This window comes from Protopterus annectens, chromosome 7.part0 (genome assembly GCF_019279795.1).
Source record: "Protopterus annectens isolate FY-2018-M chromosome 7.part0, PAN1.0, whole genome shotgun sequence".
Classification (NCBI taxonomy): Eukaryota; Metazoa; Chordata; order Ceratodontiformes; family Protopteridae; genus Protopterus; species Protopterus annectens.
In genome coordinates this window covers 134,996,039-135,019,078 of record NC_056739.1, presented here as the reverse complement: position 1 = coordinate 135,019,078, position 23,040 = coordinate 134,996,039, and the positions used below count along the sequence as shown (strand labels likewise).

General features: G+C 39.0%; 1 protein-coding gene across 5 annotated transcripts in view; it reads right to left on the bottom strand.

Moving 5' to 3' along the window:
* Nucleotides 1–23,040, bottom strand: part of SCUBE3 (signal peptide, CUB domain and EGF like domain containing 3) — a 3,541,316-nt gene that overhangs the window by 303,368 nt on the left and 3,214,908 nt on the right. For all 5 annotated transcript variants that reach the window (XM_044076569.1, XM_044076573.1, XM_044076571.1 and 2 more), the window contains one exon: nucleotides 10,723–10,884. In XM_044076569.1, coding sequence (XP_043932504.1) covers nucleotides 10,723–10,884 — 162 coding nt within the window. The remainder of the gene's footprint in view (nucleotides 1–10,722; nucleotides 10,885–23,040) is intronic.

Here is a 23,040-nt window from a genome sequence, read left to right as displayed (position 1 = left end):
TGAGTTGGCAGACAGAAAAAAATCCCTACAGTGTACTCTGTCAGAAAAATTGTGTGAGCAAATGGGTGTAACTAAAGAAATTATTTTTTTGAGCTGGGATACAGACTCTGAATTGCTTAGACATAGTAAGGCCTTGTTAAGTTTAATTCTGGTGGCTGCCAAAAAAGCAATTACTAGAAAATGGAAATCAATGTCTAAATCAACTGTAGTTGAAGTACTGAATATTGTAACAAAGATAACAGAACTGAAAGTGGGATCTTTAGAAAAGGGTAATAGCAAATTAAACAGAAAAATGGAAATTTTGGGAAAAATAGATGCAGAATAATGTTTTGTTGGAGGAATGGGGTTTAAGGGAAGGCAGAAATTGAGCAATACATGTAATGTTGGACTTATGATAACTATAGAAAATAATATATGTAATGTATAATGTTTGCAACCGTTTACATGTTAGAATGGTTTGTTTTCTTTTATATGAATGTAAGTTTGCCTACATCTTAAGTGATAATTCAATAAAGGTGTTAAGAAAAATGACACTGAAGGGAAAAAAGCCTCACCTTATTCTTGAACAAGTGTGCTTTTTTTTTCTCAGTTGCAATTTGCACACCTTCTGAACTGAATTCTCCATTAATTAGGTCTGATGGAAAAAAATTAAGATAAGCACATTCTTGCTAAATTTTTAAAATATGTAAAATTTTACTCCTGGGCAAGGACAACACCCATTCATTAAGTGGGGCAGTTTCAGTATCCCGATACTAAAAGTGGTGCTGTGTTTTGACATATTTATACTTCTTCACCTCCCGGTCTAAATCAGCACCAACAGTTCCCTAGAAACTTTACCTATATCAGGTCAACAGTCTCTTCCTTACATTACACCTAGAGGCATACATTATGCCTTTTGTCACACAAGTATCAGTTATTCAATAACATTTAGGGTTTCCAGGTGGCTTTACCATGAGATCAAAACTGTGACGTGCCTCTGGCACCAGGCTTCTATTTCTTAAAAGAAAGTGAGATCACCATTATGCACACCTGGAAGGTGCAGTGCTTTACAAATTAATATTAAGCAAGAAGCATGCCAGTGCAAAGTGCTTCATTAACATCCCTGGTGTCCTTGCTCTGCTGAGCTGGTTATTAATTACACAGTTATTTTCAATGCTGGAAGAGAATGACTGTATCCCTTATCCTTCCTACCCCATAGCTTTCCTGCCACCATGGCTGGGAAAATTATAGCTTTAGTGTGCAGCTCTCTGCTCTGCCTTTTGACACCATAAACATGTCTCACAAGCTGTCAAGCCACTTCCCCTGAAAGTAAGTCCCAAAAAACAAGCCTCACAAGTTGCACATGAAGCTGGACGACACTCGCTGCTGCTTGTTGCCACGTTGTTGCCCTGTTGTACATTTGCCTCTCTACTCACTACCCAAAAATTACACAAAGATGCTCTTATTTATGAGATCCCAGTCTAGGGAGTAAGCTGGTCAAGTGTAGGGTAAAGTCTGTCTGTGGTAGACTAAGGGGTTCAGAGACTTATCAGATTATTCAGAATGTTAATAAAACAAGCTACATTTGGATACCTGAACATGCTATCGGATGGAATACATAGGAATTAATATACAAAAGAAGTTTCAAACATGAGTGGAAGTCACAGACAGGATTATAAACAACTTATTTTTAATGCTTGTTTCAGATTCAGTCCAGAATACCAGACTTTGTTCATGTATAAGTCCTGTTACAAGCACCTGTGGGCTTGCTAGGAATCCCTGCTCAGAAAAATGGATTGAGATGAGTGGAATTTAAGGTGGGATATACAACTCTCAACTGTCCCAGAGTTTGCAGAATACTGCTAATTTTGCCAAAATATTTTTGCCCTGTCAATTAAAACAGACATCAGAGTTTCATACTTTTTATTCAGGCAAGAATGCTTGCCTATTGTTGAATAGAGATCTGCTTAAACCATTAAAGGGGTTGTTTTTTCCCTATGGAAAGAGGATTTTATTAATTTTTGCTGTTTTGCTAAGTTAGCTACAGCCAGGATCCAACATTCTGAACAGTTATCCTTATTTCTAATCTCTTATTCTTTAGATAATACATGTTGTGATGTCACTCCTCTGGGCAAGTACTCAAGGAGCCTCAATCCTCAGCACTGACAAGGTGGGGGACATTCACTTGCAACAAAAATGGATAAACACAGTAATTTCAGATGCAGCTCTCTGCACCAAGCACAATTTCCCTTAAAAGCACATAGGAAGCACACCCAGTTCTGGGGCTGGACTTTCTCCTCCAGGCCCCAAATAAGATTTCATATTTCTCTCTGCAGAAATAAGTGCTCTGTGTTCCTGTTCCAAGTAGCTGACACACACTCTGAGATTTGATTTTTCACACACACACACACACACACACACACACACACACACACACACACACACACACACACACACACACACCTTGGAAAGGCTGGCACAGATTTACTAGCTCTGCTACCCTTTGCTCAGACTATAAGGTAGTTACGCTGCCACTAGCCAGCTACTTTAAGGCTCTTACAAGGGTACGCAGTTATAATGAGTAAAAGTAATACTAATACAAATGGTACTGTTTGACCAATGCAGCAAGAATTTCAGAAGTGGCCACAGTGTCACCAAATAAATATAAGTACTCTCAAAGGTTAAAATATTCTCTAAAAAGACCAGGCACAATGAAAAATTGAAATATATTTAATAATAAATAATAAATGAACATGAAAATACTGAACATCTATTTACAATAAACATCAGGGTTTCAGTCACAAAAAATATTAAGAATAACACAGATGGATGATAGATTCATACAGATACAGAAAAACAATGCCTAACTAATCTCACTACATTTTCCTGACTGATTAAAGAATTACTGTTCCCTACTTACTTAACAGAGCAAACCAAGATGAAGTGAGTGAGTGATCTTGTTAGTTCCAAAACACAGTGCTGATTCACATCTTTCCCTAATACCTAAATATAATTTCAGTGCTGGCTATAGAATGACATCACATCTGGTCACCTGACTCTGGTTCCCATACTACCTCCCCTGATTAGAAGCTTGAGGCAGGTTCTTGCATGCGTCACAATATACACACATAGAGCTTTACTAAGAAGTGTTATAGCATCTGGAAGCTGTAAAACAATTTTAACACTTCCACTCTTCCTACAGAGCTACTAAGCCAGGGTTCTCACAGACATTTCATCTCTGGCTGCAGTTAGAACTGTAAGATACAATCTTTACGGCCTTAACCAGGTAATTTAATTTCATACTATCTTTCAAAGTTGACTTCCGCTGTGGTGTAGCGGTAGCATTGTTGCCTCACAGCAAGAGGTTCTCCCGTTCGAATCTCGGCTGTATTGTGGGGAGTGCCTTCTGTGTGGAGTCTGCATGTCCTCCCCATGGTTGGGTGGGCGTTCGAAAGACATGCGTAAATGGGCGTGCCTTCGTTGAAGGTTGAATGTCAAGCTGGCACCTTGGCATTTGTGAAAATCTACTGCCAATCATTAGCGGACCAGAGTTCCGCTGTGGCGAACCCCTAACCAGGAAAAGCCGAAAGACAACAACAACTATCTTTCAAAGTTATCCGGTCTGAGATTAACTTCTGTTCCAGTATGCTCTGTTACAATATATTCATTTCAACAGTTAGAAAACAGTCTGACATACAGGTGTATTTCTTTTCTGTTCAGCAGGACCCACTGTTGGTACATTTTTTTTAACACAAGCAATTTTACAAATACATTTTCAACACAAGCATCTGTACAAATCAGTTCGATATACAAATGACATATAATTCTTTACAAACCTCCTGTTAGCTATGCTGGCATATGTTGCACATCCACTGTCCTATTCCTCCTGATATAGCTGGAACTACCTCACATTGTCACACATGCCATGCAAAATATGTTAGTGTATTACATTTCTAATTGAATTACAGTAAACTTGTCACTGATTTTGGGCCTTTGCCCCTTATTATATTTTTGGTTTTGCCTCTGATGTTTGAGCAAAGTTGTTAAGAGCTATAGTGGGGGTATGAATGAGCAAAGTGAGGAAGAGGAGATGCATGTGCAAGTATAGGGACTGTTATGCAGCAAGAGAAAGAACAATTTAGTTTAATGTTATTAATCTGCTTGGAAATGCTTGAACAAGATCCTTTGCATAAAGTGGTTCAGAAGAGAAAATTCCAAAGCAGAAAGGGTGCCTTACTCCAAGGTATAGATGGAGTTCTAACTGTAACCCATACAACCAGTGCTTTGTCTTAAGCCATTTGTAAAGAAGAATCTAGAAGGTTGGAGGTTTTGTAATATTTGTCTAGAAGTCCACACTGGTCAAAAAAGATACAACCCATTTAAGTTACTCTTGACATCTGGACCAAGACTCAGCAAAGATAAGTAAGTTGTCTAAATAAGGAAATATGTGAATGCCATACAGTATGCAATAAGCATGACTGGGGTTAGACATTATCTGCAAGCCTTGGAAGGTAATGCAGAGAACTAATAATGTCACACAGAAACAGAAAACCTTAGAAACTTCCTGAAGTCTATAACTATGGCTTTTAGATCTACTTACCAAGTAACTCGTGGGGAATAAAAGGCAACATTTTGAATTTTGGAACTTGCATGTACATATTTAGAAATGAAACATCTAGTACTGGTCTCCAAGAGGCCTCTTTCTTTGGTACCAGAAACATTCAGTAATAGAAGCCTCTTTGACCTCTTCAGTAGTATGACTTGTTAGGTGCATAAAGTCAGAAGGACCTGAGGGAAAAAATAACATTTTGTTGGGAGGGTGGGTCAGTAATTCTTCTTAGAGGAGATGTCTGTATATGGTGCCACCAGTAATTCTCCCGCCTGAACCACTTTTAACACCCAGAAGTCGAAACAATCTTATGCCAAACAGGAATGTTGGGCCATTTTTTTGTTTGTTTTGTTTGTTAACCTTCAGCCATCTCTTTTTCTGTAGTCTGTTTGACAGAAAAGGGCTGGTTTTGTTTATTTGGCTTTATTTGTTTAAGAAGGAGACCTGTAAGATTTGTACTAGAGTACATTAAATATCTTAGAAAATCCCTGAATCAATTTCCCTCTTTTATCATACTGTTTGAGAACCTTGGAAGCACTAGAGCCAGACAATATTATCCTTATATAATGCTGAATCCCAGATTTCAGCCCTTACCTCATCGGCAAACTTCTGGTTATGTACCTAAGCATATCTTCTCAACATTGCAGCAGTAGCAGTGGCCCTAGGCACAATATCTGCACAATCAAAAACACTCTTAAAGGCATGTTTAAATATCTGTGTAAGGGTAGAAACAGTTTGATTAAAAAAGGCTTTCTTCTACAGAAAGAGTGGATGTCAATCCCCTCAGCAAAGCATGCACTTCCACAGATCTACCTTTGGTACCTTAAATAGCTTATCTGCTTTTTTTTGTTTTTTTTGGGGGGGGGACTGACTGCTAAGTATCAGGATAAATACAGGCAGCATTCAGCACATCATCAAGGGCTGGCAGTACAGGAGGGACAGGAAAGGAATGAAGTTTATCCATTGATAACATATGATTATATCTCCTCAGTTCAGGGGGATCAACTATTTGTTTCCATAAAAATACCTCACTTATCCTGACAAAGGTCTGAATAAAAGCAAATTCTTCCACATGAGGAAAAGAACTTAAGTTTTCATCACAATCCGAGAGTTGGGCTAGGGAATCTACAGGAAAAGCCCTATTTCTGTCAAAATAAGAATCATCCTACCCTTTTTCCTAAGGAATAACTGTACAGGCAATGCTCATCTGTAAAGGATTCCGTGTACCAGGATTTACTGCCTGTAATGCTTGTCCAGTCAAGATAAGGAAGACATTTTTATTTTTAAATAGTAATGTCATCAGAAGAATAATGTTTAACTCTTTTTTTTTAAATATGATTTTCTTCAACATAAGCGAACCATACCTCTTAACTGTCCAGATTTTTGCTTCATATTTTTGGTCTGTTATTCATAAAATGTGTGGTTTTCTGGAATATTACTGAAGACTGAAGTCACTAAATAATGACTGACATTTAAGTTTCAGACTTCATATAATTCAGAAAATGAACGCTAACACACCTTTTACTCTAGCAACTTTCTCTGTTTATAAGAGCAATATTTCTAATTTATCCCTCCATTATTTTGGCTTTAACCAAATTTCTTGTGCTAAGATGTCGGGAGGTATGAAGAGGATCAGCTCTAAGGATGGATGTCTGCCCAGTCTAATGGTCTATTGTTCAAGAAGAATCTTCTGGAGTGTCCCAGAGAAGAAAGTCTTCCCATGCCTGTATCTAGCACTGGAACAGCTGAAGATGATGTGGCTGACCTCTGGTTCATGCTGGCCGAAAGGAATACTACAGCTGAAGCAGAAGTGAGTGAGTGGTCTGATGAACAACCAATGGCCACTACAGGTTCACCCACTATTGCCTGACATGTAGATAGAGTCCACAACAATGACAAGGACTCCTTGATAAGTGATTTTTATTCTTTCTAGGTACTGCAGGAGAAGAGCTAGCTGGATCGAAGCATTCATGCTGTAACCTGGAAAGGAGCATCAAAAGACGTAAGCATAGCTGGAACAAGTTAAGTCAGAAAGTTAGTTAGAACACTTTCCCCAGTCAAATTAAAAGGAGAACAGAATTCCCGTCAGTACTGTTCCAACACTAACACACATACTGTCAGAGTCAAAACGGCAGATAAGTTGTCATAAAGTGAGCATAAGTGTTACACTGGCACACAACTCCCTATATTCTCCTTAAACTTTCCTGTTCCACAAAATTCAAAGTTTACACACAGGCAGTATTTATTTATTTTTTTACAAATTCCCCTGTCAGTATTGCTTAAACACTTGCATACGCACTGACAGAATCAAAATGGCAGGTACATTGTCACAAAAGTGAGCATAAGTATTACACTGACAAAATTCCCAGCCTGTTTCTTCATAAACTTTCCTATTCCACAAATTTCAAAATTTATTTAAACAGTACACACTTTCACAAAATTAGCTGAAAATTTCTTAATAAACACTCTAAGCTAAGAATAGCGGTTCTTGACAGGAAACATCTGCTATTGTGAAGAAAATACCTGGTTTCATGAAAGGGAAATACTTTTTTTGATCAAAAAAATACATCAAATGCTAATTTTATGAAACGGCAATAATTTCTGAGTGCATGGGTTCCCCAATAGAGAATTATCCCCCAGAAACAAAGTTCTTAGCCTATGGCTGCTCATGTGAAATCTGAGAGATGCTTCCTCTTGAAGTGACAAGAAAGTATTGAAGGAAGCTTCACTCTCTGACTGATGATTTCTCTCTTAGGGATTAGCCAATCAGCAATAATATTGAAGGGGGAGGGGAGACAGAGCTTTCTGAAGCTGGTCAGTTGTTTCCTAGGGAGGAAATAACCCAATACAGACTAAGGGCTACTGCAGCAGTGGCAATGATGAACGTCTCCAGACGCTTATTCTAATTCATTCTCTGGTTGTGACAGTGGTCTTTGTCATAGCTGGATTGGCATTTAACAGTCTAAGTTAAAATTTAACAGGGTATTAATTGTGTAGAAAATTAAACAATCCATGATTAGCATTCTGTGCAGCCGGGGGCAGCAAAAGGTGGAGGGAGGAGAAGCAGACTTTATTTTGCTGCTGCTTAGCCCCAACAAAAAAGGCAACATGGGAAGGTTAAAAATATGAAAGTAGGCAATTTAAAAGACAGTGACTGCACCAATTTGAAGTACAGTTTACCAGGTTTTATAGACTATGCTGAACAGAAGGCTGCTTATACTGTTGCAGTATTACATTTCGCTACCATTTGGTTTCAGAAATTTATTGGACATTAAAGAGCATTACATGAGAGTTATATGCCAGTGGCATCTACATTTATATTATTTCAGTATCACATCAGTTCCTAAACATATTTAAAACAGACTAGACAGAAGATTTCTGGTTTACAAAATATGCTGTAAATTTTCTCTGCACCAAGTGGCTAACAGAATATTTCCCAGTTTGCTTGCAAGATGTTAAAATTGGTATGTTTTACACATGCAAGCCTAACACAAAATAATAATGTATTTATACTGCACAGCACTTAATACAAATGCCTTTCTGCAGTCCTGACTTACAACTCCTGTCTCAATGCAATACCAGTGTCATGTAACACACCTACACATTTGACACAGAAAAGCACTGCACTGTTAGATGCCTTACCTAGGACTAATGCTACCAAATGGCTTAGCAGGTAGACTGTCTGATCTTGATAACTGAACTATCAGAGAACTGTGGGTTCTGTCTCCACACCAGGCACTGAGATACATAGCTAAACAGTGACACTGCAGTACACTGAGTTGGGTACTAAACTCTGGAGGTGCTGTCCTTCAGGTAAGATATCAAACAGTATTCACATCACCCTACTTGGTGACAATGTAGTTGTATATTCATGATTCCACTGTACTCATTGGAAGAACAGTATGTGATTTCTCCCTCTGTAGCATAACTACCTCTTACCTCAATAAAAGTAATATGCTCAGTTAGTGGGATCTAACGGGTCAAGAAATGGAAATAAAACAAATGAGCTTTTCAATAAGCCATCTCATATCCAGATGTAGCACTGAAGGAGAGAGAGAAAACTTTCTAATTGCAGTAATTAAAGCAGAAGTGAATAAAGCTGGGACATGTTATTTGTTAATTTCTATTTGGCAAGATGACTGACTGCATCTTTTACACTTTTTCAGCTATAAAATGCTGCAGATGTTGCTTCTAGCCTGCATTTAAGCAATCACACATGCATGCATGTGCACATGTGTGTGTGTGTGTGTGTGTAAAATGCATGTATGCTCAAACATAACTTCAGCAACAAATTAAATTAATAAATTAAGTAAAAACTACTAGATACTCTCAATTTCACGTAAAGTGCTGCTGGGAGGTATCAAAAGGAGCTTATAATGCACTAATAAAAAGGAACCTTATTTCAGCTGCAACAGTTCCTTTGACGATGAATATTTAGCACAAGAACTGAATATTTCATGTCAGAAGGTTAGTGCAGTTCTACACATGTAAAATGCTGCTACTGCCCCCCTTAAAAGATGTCTAAGTTAATATGTGTGTGTGCGCACACTCATAGGTAACAGACTGAGAGAAGCAGTCAAATAAAATGGAGGTTTTTTTTCTAATTTCTCTAATAATTTCAGTTTTATTCTGCTACATACAGTTTGTGTTTACATTTATTTATTTTGTTTGGGGTGTACATTTTATAAGTGAAATAATATCCTCATGAGTTGCAGTGTATTAGGGGATAGGAACATGCCTTTATTGTTGGCACTCAGCACAAATACTCAGTGCCTTATTATATACTGGGGTGTGCCCTTAGCAAACAATAAACCACAACTTACCATGTCTTACTCTTTACCCAAAGGATAGGAAACCGCACTATTAAAAAACAAGACATTCTTTTGGATGGCCCATCACTACAAGCTAGAACCCACAGAAGAGAGGCAGCATGGGATAACCTGCAAAATAAGAATAAAATGCAAAGACTGAGGGACCTAGAGATGTTGGAAATTGTCATGGGCAGATGGAATCTCAAAAGACTAGCATAGACAAGAAAACTGTCAGAGTAGTGGACTGTGAGGCTAGCTGCCATCAAGACAAGTAGTCTATGATTACATAATTGACACCAGCAAAATAAGGAATAATCAATTTGCTAAGACTCATCAGGAGGGAAGGAAGCCCTGGAATGTCATCCTATATAGAGAAGAGACTGAATTCCATGAATGAAAAAAGAGCTGATTAAGCCTGGTGGGCAAAAATAATGGAAGGCTGAAAAGTAGCACCATGCTGTAACAGAAGAAAGGAATCTGAATTTCATGGGACCAAGACCATCTTTAAGAGCACTGCTTTGCTTAGGACTACCAGATTTAGGGTGAGTTACATGCTCCAGAAATGTAAATATGGCTGAGGCTATCAATGCAAGGGGGCAACAGGAGAAAAATGCATTAAAAATAGAGAAGAAACAGCACTGGCAATGTCAGAAAGAAGTTTAAGGCCCCAGTTTGTCGTATCATGATATTCTTTGCTTTCCTGTAAACAATTCTAAACAGCAACCTGTTTCCTGACACCCAGAGTCTGCTTCAGTACTAACACACCAGCGTAATCTTAAGGTGAAGACAGGTTTTCCCCCATACTTGTGAGCAGCAGCAAACAGGCTACATGCGATTGCAACAGGAGAAAGGTCACTGCCCTAGTAACAGGAGAAAACAAACAACAGATATTAGCATTAATGTGCACTTAGAAGGCAGAGCGCATATAACAGAATTTAACTTGCTGCCCCTCTCCCCCAAATAATTCTGCAAGCTTTAATTGCACACTGATTCACCTAGTCTCCTCTTCAAGGGGGCTGACTGCTTAAACTAGCACAGATTGCCTCCTCCATGGCTGCACCCTCTCCCCAAGAAATGGGGAATATAACTGGATGCTTAATCCTCTTCTAGAGAGGCCCATCCTGCAGTGGCAAATCAATTTCCAGACTGGATCAGAGGGAGAACTTTAAGTGCTCTGTGGTAAGGTAGTCTGGATCCCATTTTATGGATCTGACTGCAGAAGCAGCAGCTTGAAAGGTGGAGACCTACTAGTATACCATTACTCAGCAAGGAACATCTGGCTGCTGAAATATGACTAAAACACAGTGAATATTCATGACCCACCTGTAATGTCGTCAGGGTTGATTTCAGCCACAACCTCTAGTGTGATGCGTGCAACATCTTTGCTCTGAGAGTTGCGGATACGTCGACCTTTCCCCTTCTTGGATGAGTCACACTTCAGATTAATGTAGGCAATATGACAATCAGAGCAGGGAGCTGTACTTCCTTTAGGAGAAAAATAAAACATTTTGCTCAGATACAATTCTTTTTTTAGAATTGTGTGGTGTTACTCTATGATATACACATAACTTCTGAATGCTGTCCAAAATACACAGTTCCCTGGGATATTTGTATGACTATCAGATGTTACAGCAAAATGAGTAACCGATTACAGATGTGTCAATACACCATTTTTCCATAAATTAAATGTTATTAGCCTTGAAAACTTCAAGTACATTCAGCATTATGTTAAGAAAAACTGCACTAAATTAATCAATCATTTCATACACTCAGTTTATTCACCATTCATTAATTTACTCAGTTTTCAATATCTGTTTTATCCTAGGCAAAGTTTTGAGGAGTCGGTCTATCCCAGCAATAACAGGCATGTTACATCATAGATCTCTGATTTCATTGTAGTCTTCAGTGGTGTCTTCAAGAACACCCAATGTATGTTAACTTACTACTGCTGAGTTTTGCACACAACGTCTTACTTAATCCTGTTAACAATGAAGTAAGTACAAACACCTGGTATCTTCAAGCAGACTTCAAGGAGAGAGGAAAATGGACTGAGCTGTTGTTGCACAGCCATCTCACATCGGTCTACGTTGGATTAATAACCAATAAAACATGTCAAGGTGCAGGTTACTGGGGGATTCATCCACTAGGATGTGATGGGTGTTACACAAAGATGACAAACATGTGCTTGTAATGATCTGCTGGGCTCTTCATTAGGGTCACTGGTGTAACAGGACAAGAGCTATTTTGAACTTATATAGTGAACATACTAGAAAATACCCATATGTGTAAGGCAAAGAAGAACCAGAGTGCTAGAATTGTTCAACGCAACTGCATTAAAAGCATACAGGAAGGTCCAGTGGAAAATACAGATGTGTATAAATATACTTACTATAACAACATATCAAGAAGAAATCACGGCAACAGTAATGGTAACATTTATGTTACTCCCACTTAACACGTTTCAATCCTGGGCAGTATCTGAAGCAATAATGGCTTTGTCCTTCCCTGTAGGCATCAACACAGACCTCTTGCCAGAATGTACTGATGCTAGAATGCCCATGGCTACTTATATATCCCACATTGGTACATGATCTCTTGGACCTTTACTTCTCTCACAGGGAAAGATGTGCTATGGTAGTTTAAACATAACATCTTATACACACCCAAATAACACATACACAGTTATAAGAACAATGTTTATCTGTGCAGTAAGATATGTCAAGAATTAACAGGGTTACTACCTGTCCCTCTTTACACAGGGGGTCCCTATATGGGCAGTTTGCTTTGCAAATATAAAGAACAAAAAGTGGCAAATGTTCTGAGATTTTATGACAAAATATTTACTACATTTTAGAGTACTTACACAAAATTAATGTTTTGTGTCTGAAATACCTTAAAATGGTACTTAACAATGAAACAGTTTAATTTCTACAAGAATGAACTTTCATTTTAACAACAAAGTGAAGTCCAATCCTTTCTACTGCTTGTGGGTATGGACTGCCTGAAAAATTTTACATTTCAACAAAAAATATCCTACTTCAGAAACATGAAATAGTGGGAGTAACCCTACAAACAAGTAATGAATTATGGTGAAATAAAATGGCTATATTTAAACAGTATTAAATCAATGTAAGATTATATGCTACAACATCAAAATTCACATACAATGACTGCAACTGAACAATAAAACTAATTACATGATGAATACTAGTTAATATTTCATATGTATCAAATAAGGAAATGCATGTATATGTATATGAAAATATATGGTGTAACTTCCTTTAAAGTAAAATACTGATTCAAAGATGTAGAATATTTGTAAAAGTAGATTTTGTTATAAATAAAAAAAACACAGAACCTCAGCTTGGTATGAAGAAATGTCTATACTTCCTTAATGTAACAAATCCTTATTCTTTAGCCACCATGACAAAGCAACCATCTATTATGATGTAATATGTTTAAGAGGAGAGCCAAAGCAACAGTGAAGAGCTACAAAACACTCATGAAACTATAGCTATCATATTAATCTCTTAGCTGTAATACTCCCCCAAACATATGCAGTGACATATAAAACCCATTCTCAAAGGAATCCATATTCACTGTAAGAGGGAAATGGTGGAAGGGTATCTTTTACTGTTATACATACTTCTCAAACATTTACCGTTGGAGAACAGTCACTGTAACAATGCATCAAAAACATTTTGGCAGATTCCCATGCAGTACCCTATCCCATTACAGAGGTGGTAATGAGAAGCAAAATATGCCAGCAAAATGAACAATGTGCAACTGACCATAACTGATCACCCCTTCCAAATAAGGCATAACATAATAAAATGCATTGTACAATAGCAGGAGATTAAAACGACCCTAATTTTAAAAACAATACAGTTAAATTAGTCCTGTTTTAATAGTGACCAGTAAAACATAACTGTAAAATGTCTCCTGCATCTGTGATGTGTGTAAAGCTGTTTTGCAGCAAACCCAGTGTACCACTGAACGTATTAAACAAGCTCTACTCAAATACCCATGCCATTCGGAAATATATCAGATGCACAATAATGTATGGCTTTAACATGGCTTGTGAAAAAAGCCCGGACAACTAGATGAACCTTAACAAGAAAGTACCATACCATTTAATTAGAGAAATAACAGAAAATAGTTTTCTAACAATAAAATTCTTTGGTCTTAATATAATGCTGAATCCATCCAAAAACCTGCAGTTAAATATAAGGAATATAAACATATCTGATCATCCTTATACCTGAATGCACTAACTCACCAGAAGGAATAAAGGACTTCCACTGAAATTATTTAGCACTTCTATTTCTTATTAACGGCTTCATCAGAATAAAGAACTACTGTCCACCATTACATATATACAATTTGTGTGAAAGGTATGTGACAAAATATGACTAATTACAATCTAAATAAAATTTTAAAGTAAGTCAAAAAGCTGTTTACATTTAAAGCCATGCTACTTTATTTTTAGTGCACAAATTTAAAACTATGCTGCTTACCCAATTTAATAATTACAGCGTCATTCAAACCATGTCTTGCTTTGGCATGCAGCTCGAGCTGCTAATGCAATGTTTTCTGATCTATAAAAAGAGTCCCTGTCATTGCCTAATGCAGTCTGGGAAAATATAGTACAAAAAATATAAACTAAGAACAAGACAGAATGTTTGTATAAAACATTTCTGTCTTGTTTGCTCTAATAGCATAAAGATGCCTGCAGATTTTCTGTGACAGCATGCAAGAAATCTGAACAACATAGAACACCTCACACTATCACAGCTAGCCAGATATACTACATGATTGCTGTTATAAAGTATTCTCCAGCTCCTACTGTTTTTGTAAGTAAGCTATGTTCACATAAGGGCTGGCATAACTATAATGTCAATACTTCCAAATGCCATGTGTGGAGGTCCCATAAGACTTCTGTGCAAGTAAAATGCTACTATTTTTGCCATGGTTTCATTTAAAACAAGTATTCACATTTGTACTCTTTCTGTATGTAACTGAGGGTTTTTGGTATAACTTTGTGTTACCCTACCGAATTGCTGTCAATAAACCTGTTTAGTACTGGAGAAATGAAGGCTGCACTCCAAGGAAAAAATGGAAATAAATTTACCCTGGAGAGAAGTCTTTGCTGTACATTCATCATCAAAACATATTAATACACAGTGTTACTTTTTGCAACAACAGTGGCAAAAAAATATTTCAACATATTACTGCAACCAATCACTAACAAAAAAAATAGTCTAAAAATGTTTAATTTCACATGGAAGAAATTATCACCAGACATTAGCCTGGATAATCTGATGGCCTGCCCCGTAACAATATTATTTTGGACAAACTGAGGGTGTCTACTTTGCGCAAGTAAACAGAAGTTAGGAAACTGGGTTTATGATGCGCTGCATAAAAAATCCTTGTTGATCTCTCTCTTCAAACAAAATGTTATATTCAGAAAATATATACAGTGTTATGACTGTGTACCTGGAAAAGGAAAACATTGTGTTGCATTTTCAAATAAAAAAAAGGTTATTTCATGACCTTGCCATAAAAAGAATAGCACATTTTTAAAATTGTATAAAAATAAATTTGTTCATGAATTAAAACATATTGTTTCTCCCACTTATCTAGCATTAAATTTGTAAATGATGGTACTGCATCTATTACTAACCCCTTAACTCGCTGATAATAGCGGTTGCTAAAATAGAAGCAGCTGTTAGAAAGAACTAAAAAGTAGCCATTAGAAAATATTAAATCAGAGAGTTTACGTAAAGTTCTTACACCAATAGGTTTATAAAACTGACATCATGTACATAATTAAAAAAAAATTTAAAACCGATATTGGGGGCATTACTGTGTATAAATCCTATACATTAACAGTGACTAACAAACCTTCCACTAAAAAAAATACTTTCTTTAGCAACTACAAAAAATGACATCAATCCTTTATATAGAATGTTTGTCCCTTTAGCAAGCATTAAATAGTCTTGCAGTCAAAACAGTTGAAGGTTGTGTCTTTGAAACAGGAATGTTCAGTTTGATAAGTGGGGGTGCAGTGCTTGGTGTGTTTTGACTCTAGGTGACATGTGAGGCTTGTTTCCAGTTTAAATAGGTATACAACACCTCTCACAAGCAGACTCCCATGTTTGGTAACAATAATATGGTGTCAGTGGAAATGAGGTGGCTGTTGCATTCCCTTCAGGTTACCTAATGCTAACAGGCTGACAATAGGTAATGGTAAAGCAGACTGTGGTCTCATGGTGCCTTAGAATCTAATGGGGGTTTCACTTATAATGACTTTGGGTAACTATGCACACCAGACATACAGTACAGTAGTTTGGGTTCTATCTAGACATTAATAAGATAGAGTAGTAGCAGTAGTGAGGTACCATGCAGATAGTAACACAATTTAGTGTAAACGGCAGGCAATCATATACTATGTATAATGTACTGTAAGAGAAAACTGACTTAGGATACTAGCACAGGTACCACAATACATAGCAATGTGGTACAATAGGATCATATGAAGTTACTAGGCTAATGGCTCTAGGGCCTTTACAAGCCTAGCAAAGTTCTACCCTTATTTCCACGAACAGCGCTTACTGCCACTGTCTAAGAGGGACACAGGTGAAACCCTTGTGGTGAATTTACGGTTACTCATCCAATCGTCCAGATTGCATTTGAAGACGGCCAATGAGGTGCGCTGTTTGACATGAAGTGGGAGTCTGTTCCAAAGATGTGGTAACCTCTGGGAGACAAATATGTCCCACCAGCAGGTTCTATTAATGTCACATACCAGGATAAGGTATTTAGAGCAAGTAACCCGTCGAGTAACCAGTGTACTATTTGATTATGGATATGCAGCATTTCCAATAAAGCAGGGTTAGTGATTGCCTTGTATGCAAGGCAGAGATTGCGTCTGACTAGTCTGTATGAAAGATTGAGCCTGACTAGTCTGTATGAAACAAAATGAAGTGACAGTGATTTCAGATGATCCACATAGGACAAATGCTGAAGACCTTCAATTTTCCTTGTGAGGAAACTTTCTGGTCTCTCCAATTGCTGCAGGTGCTTGGAAAGGTACATACCAAAAGGAGCGCTGTACTCAATTATTGGCCTGAAGAGAGAAGAGTATAGGGAGGTTATAAATTCTTTTTTTCTGGAGGCAATGCCCTTACTTATGAGATGAGCAATACAGAATGCTCTTCTTACCACTGTGGAGACATGGTGGTCAAACTGTGTGCCCAGGTCTCTCATCACTGACTGCATACTTAAGGTGTTGCTACTGATGTCATAGTTAGCAGGAACATTGCTCTTACTGAATGGGATGATAATACATTTTTTTGCAATGAGCTTAAGACCATGACTTTGCTACCAATCATTTGTTTGTGTAAGACCCTCTTGTAGGATGTTGACATAATTTGGAGCTTCTATGACTGGTCCCAGTTTGTAGTCATCAGCAAACTTTGTCAGCCATAGACTTTTAGTTTTTGCTTGTACTTCAGAGAAATATATTCCAAGCAGTAGAGGTTCTAGGACTGATCCCAGTGGAACACCACTCATTACAGGTCTGCTGTTGGAGGTGAATTTCCCTATTTTGAGCACATGGGCTCTATCAGTGACCCATTTAGTGACCCATCTAATGATATAAGGGGTTGATACCTAGGTGGGTGAGTTTGTCAATGATGCCTGAGTGTCAAATGCCCTTGCTAAGTCTAGGTGGGCTGTATGCACAGATTTCCCCTCGTCAAGGACCTTGATACCTGTCTTGAAGAAGTCCACCAGGTTTAACAGGCATGATCTCCCTTTGACAAATCTAAACTGAATAGGGTTACGTGTATGAAGATTACCTATATCTTTGTTGATAAGGTCCATGATGATTCGCTCCATGGCCTTGCAGGTAAGGCTAGTCAGGCTAATAAGTCTATGGTTCTTGGGGTCAGTGGAAGTACCTCCTTTGTGCAAGGGAATAACGGTGGCCATTCAGCTGGGATGAAGCCGATGCTTAGACTATGACTGAAGAGTACCCAATGGTGTTGCTAATTCCTGGTGAGGCCCATGAAGGATTTAGCCAGGGATGTTATCAGGTCCCATAGATGCTGTGTTTTTGGCTTTAGACAGGGTATTTATGACCTGCTCTTTACAGAGTCACGGTAGGAGACAAGTGGTAGGGGCAGGGGAGTGAAGTTTTCACAGAACCTGTCAGCCAACAGGTTAGCTATGTCAACAGGCTCAGTATATGTGGTATCATTAACTAGCAGTTCAGCACAAATCTGGGCCTTTCCTTTTAAGTTACGGATGTAACTAAAGAACACCTTATGGTTGCCCTTAGTTGAGGTAGCTAAACTGGATTCATAGTTTGTTTTGGAGGACTTCACAAGAAGTCTTATTCATTTGTTTAAGCTGAGGAGAGAGTGTTTCAAGTTTAGGGCTCACTCCCTCTTACTCTTAGACAGCATTTTTTTCCTCTTATTGTAAAGCGTGTTAATGGAAGCTGTCCACCAGGCAGGTTTGTTCTTCCTTGAGGAGCTTGTTTTGGTTCTATCAGGTGCGGCCAAGTCAATGCAGTTACATAGGTGTTTGTATAAAGCACTGCTGTAGAACTCAGCATAGTTGCCAGTTCCACCTGAGGGGGGAGGTGCAGTGCAGCTATTTATATCATCCAGGAAGAGGTTATAATCTACTTTGGAGGAGTTTTTTAGTTTAGTTGCTGCTGGGAGGGGAGGTCAGGTGTGATAGTTACTTCGAATGAGACTGATCTGTGGTCAGATCTCACAAGGGAAGACCTCACAGTGGAGGTGCTACAGTGGTCCCCAATATTGGTAAGCACCAAATCCAGGATGTTGGCACCCTTTGTGGGAGTGTCAACTAGCTGACCCAAGGCACTGGAGTTAATGAAGTTGAGGAACTTTTGGGAAAGTGAGTTTGAGTCCGGACATCACCTTTATGCCCTATGCTATGCGAGGCGCATACATGTACCTTAAAACAACCTAAAGGCTTTGGTATACTGGCCAGACATCGGGCCGCCCTTGGCAGAAGATCCCTAATGTAATGAATACTGCAACAGTGAAATGGAAGAGCATCACAGAGTACCAGCACAGGTGATACAAATCAGCAGCAGAGCAACAGACAGGGGAGATGCAGTACAGAAGTTTACAAGTGACACAGGGATACAGGCATGAATGTCAACAGTTATCTGCGTGGGGTTGCAATCTGCTGCTTGATGCTACAGTTACTTGAAAGACTAGATTTTAGATTACATTAAGCAGTGTGAATAGAATGGGTGCTCACTAGCTGCTGCATAGTGTGTACTTACGGTGCAATACCATGCAGCTCTACTCAAACAAGTGTAAAATATGTAAAACAGCAGAAAATAAAGCAAACAAAACACAGCAAACAGCCAATCAGTAAACTCCAACATTAAACTTATGCTGGTACTTGGAGGAAAGGAGTACTCCACTGTTTTTACAACTTCTGACAGAAAGTTGCCACGGAGACTCTGTTCAAAGTATGAAGATACACAAGGGACAAATAGAATTAGAGCTATGAGGTTCCATAATTTAGGGACATACATGTGCCTCTGTACATTCTGTGTACTACTGTATCATTAGCTGCAGTTGGGAAAAAAATCAGTTTAACAGACTTATTAAAACCCTCCGTTCTTTTCTGCGCTCGCAATGTACTTCAGCATTTAAATACCAGTATACTCAAAATTTGCATGCCAGATGGGGAAAAGGCTTTTCCATCTTCAGACATTTTACAAATAAGAATCTGGTATGGAAACTTAAAAATGAAGTGCTTACTGAAGCAAAGAGGATAGTGAAGAAAGCAAACCACACCCACGCAACCTAAACGCAAACTAATTACACAAACAAAACACAACACTGAACTTTCTAATAGAGATACTAATCAAACCTCTTCCTAGCAGGGTAACATACTCATCTGCTGTGTAAGTGAAAGTCTGGAAATACCTACACAATTCTGACATAACAGATTATTTGCTGATACAAATTCTGTTTTTCAAAAAAAAGGCCATTATGGGTACTGAGAGACAATAACAACTTATCTGAAGACGTTTGTATTATCCAGTTATATATCTCATCTCAAACATTATCTAATTCAAAAACTTATGTTCATTAATACTAGAGCCACTAATGGTTAAAAAAGTTACTCAATTTTAATAACAGCATTGCCTTTTTCTAATGAAAGGACAGAACTAAATTTCCAGGCATGACCTCTCTTTGCACACCATTTTTCGACCAATTAAACTTATACAAACCTTTGTTTTTTTTTTTGTTTTTTTTTAACTCTATCGTCAAATATATTAGATGCTTCTAACAACACAGATAAATGAGACATAAAAGAACAACTCAGGCCAGATTCAGAAAACTTTACCACATCACGGTAAGTGAATTTGCGTGATGACTGTCCATGCACAGGATGTGTGAGAAAACCAAACTATATGACATGACTAGATCAACAAATGTGGTCAGTTGTGTTGTATGATAATAACCATATAATGAGGTGCTGTGTATAATAATGAAACAAAACAAGATGGCAGAGCAATTCAAAATCATTTAAATGCCATGCACCAGTGCCACACCTGCTGTAAATTCAAACTCAGCCATATGTCTGTGCCCAGACGAACTTTATCATGGAATTATAAGGGAAGACGCAGCCATAGTTAATGTGTACCTGCAGGAGGCTGTCATCATGACTGCCATGTATGATTATGCAGGACACTGCCCCTGAAGACACCAGCTTATCCAATTCAGCTCAACATTTTATGGCCCCTTTGACATCAACATTATGGACCCATACTGTGGTGACAAAGATACCATCCAAAAAATCTCAGGAATGTGTCCAACTTGTATGCATCCCAAAGGGAGCCAATGGATACTAAAGTATTTGTAGCTTTAAGTAAATTAGCTACAGGGACCTTTCAGTTACCTGCTGGAGACACAGTGGAAGTATCTCAGGCATATGCCTTGAGAATGCTCCATCAGCATCTCGATGACATGCTTCAGCATGCAGGGGAGCATATGTGGATACCTCATATCCCACAGGAGAAAAAAAAATGCCATGTGGGACTTCTATGATACAGCCTGTTTCCTTCAAGTACTAGGGGCCATAAGCTGTACCCACAGTGAAATAAAGGCCCCACCCGGTGAACTGGGAAGGAGATACATGAACCACAAAGGGTATTACTCCATCAACTGCCAGGTGGTCTGTAATTCACAAGTTATCATCTACAGAGTGTATGGAGGCCACTCAGGCAATCTTCACGACTCCCACATATGGCAAACATGTAATCTGTGTGAATGGTTTGTGAGGAATGATTAACCATGGTGGCAGGGTGGTAAATCATCCAACAGTATGGACCCATACTGTGTTGATACAGACACCATCCAAAAAATCTTGGAAGTATGACAGCCTCATCTGCAGCCCTGTAACCCTGGCTCATGACACCCACTAGAAATCTACAGAAACCAACCAGGGTACAACTGTGCACTGTTGCAAACCAGAAACATTACTGAGTGAGTTTTTAGGCTGCTGACAGCCTGCTTTTGTTGTCTGAATTCATCCAATAGTGCCCTGCAAAATGACTCCTCCATGTGTGCAAAAACACCCGGGACGCAGTTACAGCAGGGTAGATTCTTGCAGAACCAGCAGTCACCAGCCCAACAGCAAGCTTAAAGCTGAGTCACATGGGGAGCCAGCAGTAGGGGATGATCATGCCAGAGAGAGGTTAGCATAGTATGCTGTGGCACTAGTAAAGAGGTGGTGAATTGCACAGAGCTTCACAATGTAATAAAGATTTAAACAGATACACTACAATAAAAATGATGCATGCAAAAACATCACTAGGCTGTGCTTACCCAAACACTGGCTGGTCACACTGTCCATCAGACATGGGCAACCCAAGTAACAATGCACCCAAGGGCAAAGCACAATTATCATTTACACAGGTGGAGAAAGGAGCACAGCACGTCTTTCGTATGGAAGTGTATGAGTGAGAGTACAGTGGTGTGCAAAAAAAAATTGTTGTTTTATGACAAGTGTCAGTACTGATAAGGGGTGGAGTTAAAGTCAAAAAGGGCCAGAGTTAGTGGATGCCTGTGATGTGGTGGGGGCTGTGGTGGTGCAAGCGTTTGTCTGCCGGGTCACAGCCTCAGCAGTTGGTTCAGCACTTTGGCTTGGCCTACTGGAGAGGACCAGGACATGTATGACAAAGGGTTCAGCATCCTGTGCTCAACTCTACCCCCAAGAGCTGCCAGGAGTTAGATCACAGCCAGTGACACACCAACCTCAGGGAGAGGGCAATAACTGTCTGGCAAGCACAATTACCAGTTCTCTTATATAGACTTCTCTGCCCATGGGTGCTAGGGAAGATTCAGACATTTGTCTACTGGGACCCAGTACAGTTCTCTCATTGATAGTGTCCCCATCAACCTGCCCACTCTCAGAAGTTTGTGTAGCCTGACTGCACAAGCTCGGCCCCACCACTATTAGCAGCAGCTAAAGATTGTCCAACATCAGATAGGGGCAATTCCACAAAGCTGGTGCCAGATAAAGAACCACGTGTGAAAAAAAAAACAAATCAAAAAATCTCCAGTGTAGGACCCAACACCACAACAACACATGCAACGGATGTCTTTACAATTATAAACACGAGAGAAGCTAATACCTCTGGCCATACCTTGTGCAGATGCCTGCTGGATGCTGATATGCCTGTATATCATAACTCAAACAATTTAATGACTTTTTATAGTGACTAAGAGGGAAAAGAAGACTTGTACCTACTGATATACTGAAACAGGATTCCATACCTGGGTCATCCAAAATGTAAACTCTCTGGGGACTGTCCAGCTCTACCCCAATATCTAGCACTGCATTGTGGGGCAATGTGGATTTGGTACTCCCTTTAACAGTGGCAAGGTATTCCTCCAGAAGAGGTGGTTCAGTCGACAGTCCACCACCTGTTGCCTTAGACTTAGTGCCATGGCTTCCATTGTGTGGATAGCACCACATATCACTTCTGTGGCCTTGTGGTGGGTCATAGCCATGGACATGACTGCCCACAGCATTCACACTGCTGAAAATCTCAGCACAGGCATGGTCATAGTAGGAATGGTCGGTTACGTGGACATAACAACCCTAAGCCACAGAGCATGATGGCTTGGAATATCACCTCATTCTCAGCATCTGAGAATTTTGGATTGCAGGTGGATGTGGACTGCACACCAGATGCAGCAGCTTTTTTTTCCTGTCTGTAGACAACAGTGAAATTATCAGCCTTATTCCTGCATGGTCTTGCAAATCCTTACATTACTACTATCCTCCTAAGTCAGACAGTATACTGTTTTTGTGCCTGATAGACACCTGTACCCACAACCATCATAGGATCGTAAGAAATTATTAGGCTCTCTACCTGGAGGTCATTTTAAGCCTAGCTATTTCATCCCAATGTAATAGCATAGAAATGCTAGTCAATACCCAAAATTGCATTTAGTGATGACTGCCCATGTCCAGGAGGGTTGTAGGCTCTATCCCTGGTAAGAATTTATAATGCCCCATCCACTCGTTCAGGTTCCTCTTGAACAGCGTCAGAGGTGTCACATGAATAGG